We start from the raw sequence: 8,052 nt of genomic DNA, 5'->3' as shown, positions 1-8,052 counted from the left end.
AACATTTTGACTACAATATTACATTTTACCGGAACGTACTTAGGCGGAAGTTCCACTATCCGTAACCCGGATGGAGACGGACGGCCGCGGGAGCTTAAATACACGCAGCGCCCACCCGATACAGCGGAAGACATGACGGAAGACACGTTCGCCCACCCGATACAACGGAAGACATGACGGGAGACATGTTTTAACTTCGCCGTTTTCTATCAATGGATTCGAAACGACGACGTGTAGGTGACTTTTTATTGGCGTGCGTTTTACTGTAATTGCGAACGATTTTAACTTTATTTACTTACGTCCTGTAGATCGCGGGACTAGTTTAAAAAGCAACGCCCACTCGATACAACGGGAGACACGACGGACGAAACGTGTTCGCTTTGCCGTTTTCTATCATAGGATCCGAAACGACGTGAAAGTGAGTTTTTATTGCCGTGCATTTTACTGTAATCGCGAAAGATTTTACCTTTATTCACTTACGTCCTGTAGATCATGGCATCGAAACGAAGAGCAACCGAACAAAACAAAACAAGCCAAAATAGACTCATTTTTTCCCAAGATGTAAAAAAATCAACATGAAAACAAGATGTAAAAAAATCAACATTAAAATACTGTACGTCCTGTACTGTGTTGTGATTTTTTTAGTACTCTACACCTGTACTGTATACTGTATTGCAGTTTTTGTTATATAAACAGTTTTTGGACAGTATATTTTTGCATTTTATTGCTTGCGTTGTTACACGTGCATTTTGTCAACATACTTGCAGGTTCATAAAGGACATGTACCATGCTCATTTCCCAAATAAGGAAATTTTGTTATAAGGACAGATTGGACAGCACAAACGTGAGTCCATACTAGAGAATATTTACTCCATTGACACGAAGGACATTGACATTGAATCTTAATTTTTAGCACCATCTCAAGAGTGTTAATTTGAGAAAATTCTCATATTTACCGGGCTCGGTGAAGTCCTTGAAATCCTTCTTGGCGAGCATGATCAACAAGTGAAGCATCTTGACACTTAAAAGTTATTAGGAGAAGCAGTATTCAACCATTTTGACATGCACATTGTTGATGAATCCATCACTTGTTATTCTTTACTTTTTTTTGGGGGAGAATAAAATCGCAAATATTGAATCAATAATTTATTGAAGAAGTGTAATGATGACAAAATTCCCATTGACTGACATGGTCAATTTGGGCAAATTCATGACATTATGTGGCATAGACTCCTCTGTCCTGAACCGATTCTTACAAACTTGGTATCATTTTCGTCAGGGTACAAATATTGATCTATTAGTGATGGGTCCAGCAACACTGATGTGTCGATGCACGCGTCGAGCTCACAGAGCAACCCCTGCGTCTGCACGTGTACTGCTTCAAGACAATCACGTGACCAACACATAAAGTGCGTCGACTCAGTCCAGGCTGCGTCGACGCCGCAAAAGCCCGGCAAACTGTGTTTATAAGGAAGTGCATCAAGCGATGCGATGGCGCCTGCCGAAACAAGCCAGACCTCACCAACGCTCGAATAAAAATATATATTTGGGCAAAAAGGAAAACACACAGATTCTCAGAAAGTGACTTCAAGTGTCGTGTCGGCTAGGCTATCTTAGCTGTTGTCGTAGTTCAAAGCTTCTTTGATATGTGACGTGGGTTGCGTCGCCGCCGTGAGTACGTGCTCGCACTCACGCGCGCACAGCAGAGAGGACTGGACTATCGACTGCTGAGGCTTCACTCGAGTGGCGTTGCTACAGTACGTGCAAATTATGGAGCAGCTCCCGGAGAAACTCAAATTGTCCGCCGTGTAGGGCCATTTTGATCTCCTTTTGGAGAAAAATGTATTTATTCAAATCTCCTTGTCTCACCAAGTGCCTCTCGGATTTTTGACACGTCTTATTCCATTGTAATTCAAATTAATTTCAAGGTAACTCTTAGTTTACTTTTCACATATTTTATTGCAGGTGAAATGTCGAGTTTGCCACACAGAAATATCACATACTGTACCAACAAAAGCACCTCTGCAACTACATCTGGCATGTTCCTCATCATTATTAGTTTGTTTTTTTGGAAACTGTTCTAAATGCCAATTTTGTTATGTTTGGTTTTTTAGATGACCTGTGGCAACATTTGGATGATGAGGTCGTGAGACTGGGAAGAAGTGCAACAGCAGATGCTATACCTGAGGTCCAGCGATACCTGGCAGAGGGGAAAATTGCACGCAGTCAAGACCCGCTGTTATCATCGAAGGACGAACACGATACTTTTCCAAACCTCTCCCACCTCGCAAAGCAGTCTCTCTGTACGCCGGTGTCACCAGTGCCATGTGAGCGTGTGTTCTCCACAGCAGGGGAAATAGCATGCAAGAAACGCAACAGACTGAAATTCAAAACACTGGAGCAATTTATTTTTCTGAATAAAAATTTGTGAAGACAAAGCCCACAAGCATCCTCATTTACATAAATTTCACATTATTCAAACATATTGAATAATACAATATGAATGCATGGATGTCAATGATATTATATACACTTCATCATCAAATCAGTCAGTTCAGTCTGTCAAGTGGGTTGCCTGCAGGGAGTTTGAAAGTCCAGCAGGTGTCAGTGGTCAGCAACACAGTATCAACACAGTTTGTCATTGTGTCAACACGCTTCATGAGGCCTCATGGACCCATCACTACGATCTATCATACAGATATAACATTATAAAAAAAAAATCAGAGAGAGGTGATTGTGATCAGAGATGGAAATGTGAATTGGGAAAACGAGTCCTCGAGAAAGCAACTAAAACAGGTAACAGAGAGTTTTTATCTGATGCAGAAGACACAAAGTCTCAATGAAACAAAGTAACAGCAGGACTTTGAAAAGCCATGGCAAATCGACTTTCTTGAAATAAAAGTTCCAAATAATGGAAACACCAAAAAGACAGGGCGGAAAATCAAGAAACTAACGAGAGGAAATAATTTGAGAAAACAGAAATAGAATGGTGGAATATTGATCATAATGCTCAATAAATGAAACAATGGTTGGAGGGAAAGCATTTGACACGGGTTATAATATTCTGCTTCTAATTGGTCGAAATTGAATCTCACAAACTGAGGTGTGATCCCGGTGTCTCCCCCAGTCTGATGTTGCTCACATGAGGTCCAAGGAATGCTCGGGGAGTTTTTGTGAATGTTTGGTCGCATGGAAATTAGAGGGAACATTGGTTTCCACCATTACACGCCGAACCCTTAAAGATGCTCATCCATGTGCAGGAACTTGTTGGACGTGCCTTTGGGGAGCTCAAACTGGGAAGGTCGCGGGAACATGGATTGGTAAAATATTGCCAACTTTTTTTTCACTTCCTGAGCTCTGCTTTGGGTGTGGTCAAGGTCATCGTTTATGCAGATGAACTTCCTGTCGGAATAAGTGCAGAAGCTATTCCAAGGCCAGGAACTGAAATGTGTGCATCGCTTTTGAATGCATTGAGGGTTCTTCTTACCTTGGTCGTTTACGAATGTCATCAAAAATGCGATCCGCCTCAGCCAAGTTATTGTGAAGCATCTTGAAATGAACCTGGTCCTCCCCCATGATCTGATATCTGTTAGAAAGTTGACTGATCAGCAGAAGAATAGGGATTTAGTTGATCTCAACACATTGTCAGAGGAGCTCTCACTTGTACTTCTTCTGGTCTGGAAAGGTACTGCGAATGCGATCTATGATAGGTTTGCAGTTCATGATGAGTTTTTTAGTGACCTGAGACTGTAGATGACGAAACCATTGAATTATCATCATGACTCAAAAGTTAGTTGGACAGGTGAGTAACTACTAAATGAGGGTTTTTCGGATGACTCGAAATGCCGACCATCTTTTGGTCACGGTAGACCTCCTGACTGGGTTCCAGCTCCCTGACGTCATTTGGAAGACTTTTTGAGCAGTTGATCAACTGATTCTCCAAGCTCGTCAAGTCCTAGAAGTAGCCACAGAATAACGGATTACTCATTCAATCCAAATTACTTTTGGCCATGAAATGTCTCATGAACAGACCACCTCGGGTTCGAGTGGCTGCTGGTAGATTTTCACGGCCAGAGCTTCAATCTCACTTTCAGACAGAACGCCCGAGTGGTCCTTGTCAGCAGCGTCAAACACTTTTGAGATGTTAGCCTGCTGCTTGACGCTCATCAGGAAATAAAAGTAGGAAAAGGCATATTGCATGTCTTGTCGGTGACGCAAATGGTGGCTTGAGGTCTCGTAGAATTCTTGTGGGAATCTGCAGAAAAAAGAGCAAGGTACCCTCAGCGGTCAGCACTCAAGAAGGGCTGAGATTACAACTCGTTAGCACTCACGTATCCTGCAGCTCCTGCATCACAAGCTTGTCAATCATATAGGGCGCGTGTGAGATCACCTTTCGGATCATGCCGCCAAACTTGAGGTTGTACAGCCTGTTTACGCGGTGCAGTATGGCAGTAAAAGTGTCCTGCAGCTTTCGACCAATCATGGCACCATTTGTCTCATACATTAGTGCTCTTTGTAGATGAACATCTTCCTTTTACATCAAAAGAAAAGGATGCCACTTAAGATGGCATGATACAAAGTTAGAATAGGTCGCACTTACCTCAAGTAGTTCTTGAAAAGATTTGAGGAATCCCTTGAAAGAAGCAACAAACTGTTGGACGTTCATCCCCAAAGGAGCTTTCCAGTCAACCATTTCCGTGTTGATCTGTTTTTTCTCCCCATGCTGTTTGCTCTGGATATGGGGATCTCTGTTCTCATTCTCGTTTGAGAAGAAGCTCGGTGGTTTTTGTGTCACGCTTGACTTCTGGCTTGTTGCCTGGGTCTTCTTAGCTTGAGATGGATCACTGTCACGAGCACTTCTGATAGACCTGAGGTTTCTTCCTTCAAAAGTCCAAAAACGTGCGCAATGTCTTAAAAGGCAGATGCATCCAATTGTGCGGCACCACTGTCGTTGATCACTACCTTTGCAGTCGCCTCCGTCCCATTGACAGGCGGCATTGTTGCATTGTTCATTACAAAGACCGTTGTTGATCCAGTTTCCTGGACAGCCTTTTGAACAGGCGCCTAAAGGCCAGGCTAAATAGACCTGCAGGGAAGTCAAAGGACGGTTGTGTTGGTTTGAAAAAGAGTTGTCAAAATTAATTGATATCCGTTTGATGCTCAAAGTTGATGCTCGTCTATTTTCATTACTTTCTGCCCATCGGTTGGGGTGTAGAAGTCGTCCAGCCATGCGTCTTTGCCAAACATCATGTCATCGTTGAGGTAAAGGAACTTTTGCGAGATGCCTGGGATGCGATGAAGGTGGCTTTCGATAGCGTGCGAGTTGAAGTTGGGGAGATGGCTCATGTTCAGGAAGATTTCCTGAAATTCAGAGATGCAGAACGTGTATATTTGACAGAAGTGATCCGAACGTGTCCCTGCTTCGTGCCCGAGCAGTTGGGGATTTAAGTGTGAGAGGCTCCAATTCTACCTTGTGTGTGACAATTGAAACACGGGGGTTTTGCAGGTTGAGCCAGGAGGGAATCTGCCCGTTCGTGACGATGTAGACGTGTCGCACCCACGGCGCATGTTTCTCCATGGAGCGTAAGGAATAGAGGAGAGCACCGTTCTCCTCGAAGCGGTTGGCTGTGAGAGAGTCCCTGGTCTCTTTTTTGGGAGGGGCAGGCCGCTTCTGTGAAAACTAAGGAAAAAGGTTCGACAGTGTAAGAGAGGTTCTAATGATACATCACGTCAATTTGCGGTGTTGTCATGGCATACGACCTCTGTGATGGCCCTCATGTCCCAGAACAAGTATACAGGGCTGATGGTCAGCTTCTTCCCATCCAGTTTCAGTCTGCTACTTTTCGCTAATTGCAGGAGAAAAATGAAGTCCTGTGGCGTTTTAAGGTAGAGCAGAGCGATGCCGGCGCCCGGGTACAACTCAAACTGAGGAACACATTGCCAGACAAGGCCATCTGTCACGTTCTTGGTCAGAAAACAACCCCACATATGAAACAAACTTTACCGCAGTTATCCTGCTCTTTACGGTGGCCGACAATTTGCCTCGCAGCATCTCTGATACTTTGTAGGACTGCGGGAAGCCAGTTAGGTAGGCCAAGTTCTCCATTTGGATCAGACCTGGCGCCTCTTTGTCTGTCGTCTGGAAAACACAACATAACAGCCATGCAGTGATGCCATGCTGAGACACGACATAAGCTCCCGAGAATGTCCATGAGAATCAAAATTCACCACGTAGCATTTGGAGATTGAGATTTTCTCGATTTTGAGCGTGCCTGTCAAGGCCTCTTCAGCTGGAAGACAAACCAAGAAGCTTAAAGAAAAAGCATCGGCCATGGCGTAAATATAGCATGAAAATTTCTTGCCGCAGGTCAGCCTGATGCAGAGATTTACCGTCAGCTCGTGAATGGAATACGACCACGGAGACAGTGTTGGATGGTTGCAGGGGTTTGGTAAACTGCAGCAGGGCCTTGGCAGGCGAGAAGGAGGGCAAGACCGAGGGTAGCTCTCGAGTGGTCATGTTGGCCGGAAGGCCAGGATTAAGCGCCACCATTGGTGCCACGATGCATTGAGACAGCGGGCATTCTGGCTTGACACTGGAAACAAGAAAGAAAATTTCTTTTTCTCTCCTCTATGAAGTTTCGACCCAGTGAAAAACTTGATCTAGGCAAGGACAAATTGAAAAATAAGTCTTGCCCGCTGGTCCAATTTCCAGGAATGTCTTCTCATTCACAACGGATTCTGTAGTTACTTAACACTCGATACTCTTGGGCAGGCTCATATTCAGGGTTCCTCGTGGGGGTTGACACAGAGCATGGGGACCGTGGCTTGCCCATCAGGCTTCAGCACAGTTTTGTTTGCCCAGCTGCTTCCATGGGCGGCCCTGCCTGTCCTTTGGTTTTACAGGTTACGCACTTATCCCCTATTTTTTCCGATTTTTCACGAACCTCTTCCGGGGGTGCTACATGTCTTGAGTGATTGTGGGATTCTGATCAAGGGGTTTTGCACTCCTCACCCACCTCAGAAGAGCTTGTTCTGCATCCAGTTGCTCTTTGGCCACCATCAGGTCACTCTGTAGGCTCACGTCTGTGCCATTCACCCACGTGTACACCAGATCGATGGGAATGGGTGTACACTCTCTGACAGAGAAGAAGAAATCAACCCACTCGGACGATGTCAATGTGAAGGGAGCTCTTCTTGTGGTTTAAACTTGTTGAATCATATTGGCAGCACTCGGTGACATTGTTGTTGAAGTGCACTATTCAGTGGAGTTGAGAAAACGCCGTGGGCTGATTCCTCACCTGCTGTGGAATGATGTACATTTATCTACCTTCTTGTCTCCCTTGTCTTCGGGAACCTCATTCGACTGGTAAGACCAGTCCTCACTCTGCAGTTTCTCTAGCTGCACACATGAGAGTCACATCTGGTGATGACTTGCATTGTGATGACATCGTCCGTGTGATTTCGTACACTTTAACCGCCTCTACTCACTTGTAAAACGCAGCAGATTAGCTGGTGTTCAACTCTAGGGTACATGTTGTTATTTTTAAATGTAAATTTCGAAAGTTCTCACATACTTCAGCAACATTACGTTTCATCTCGGAATGTTTCGACTCATTTTGCTTTGGAGGATCACGTATGTCTCTTGAAAATGATGAGTTTTTTACAAATATCCTTCCACAAATATCCTTCCACCGCAAATCATAATTATACGCAGATTGTTTCAACAGCCGAGAGCGCCGGTCAGTTTTGGGCAAAATGTCTTCAAATAAATCGACTCTGAGACATTTTGGGCCAACGAAGCCAGAGGCGACTCACCTCTGCCATGCGATTAAGGCGCAGCATCACGAGAATGAGGGCTCCACAGCAGACTAGAACTTTGTATCCAAAGACGGATGTCCGCCAGCCTCCGAAATAGCCTGCGTACCTTTCGGCCGGCTGCCATGAGTCCTGACAGAGAACATCGTTGGATACTTCTTAACTGAACGGACATAATTCCGACAAGCATTGACCATGAGCATTTCATTCGTCAAGCCAGGCAGCAAAGCTGGATGT

At 44.6% G+C, this 8,052-nt stretch overlaps 1 protein-coding gene across 1 annotated transcript; it reads right to left on the bottom strand.

The window, feature by feature from the left end:
* Positions 1-3,040: 3,040 nt before the first annotated feature.
* LOC109520445 (N-acetylglucosamine-1-phosphotransferase subunits alpha/beta-like) lies at positions 3,041-7,942 on the bottom strand. Its single transcript, XM_019877672.1, is given in 17 exon segments — positions 3,041-3,402; positions 3,488-3,586; positions 3,662-3,747; positions 3,851-3,955; positions 4,036-4,255; positions 4,332-4,531; positions 4,601-4,881; positions 4,963-5,170; positions 5,173-5,361; positions 5,471-5,680; positions 5,761-5,925; positions 6,005-6,139; positions 6,229-6,290; positions 6,391-6,593; positions 7,017-7,136; positions 7,299-7,399; positions 7,925-7,942. Coding segments are annotated over 17 exon segments (2,568 nt in total). The 3' UTR covers positions 3,041-3,236.
* Between the last annotated feature and the right edge of the window lie 110 nt (positions 7,943-8,052).

Source organism: Hippocampus comes, unplaced genomic scaffold (genome assembly GCF_001891065.2).
Source record: "Hippocampus comes isolate QL1 unplaced genomic scaffold, H_comes_QL1_v1.1 scaffold698, whole genome shotgun sequence".
Taxonomy (NCBI): Eukaryota; Metazoa; Chordata; class Actinopteri; order Syngnathiformes; family Syngnathidae; genus Hippocampus; species Hippocampus comes.
This window is presented reverse-complemented; position numbering and strand designations above follow the sequence as displayed.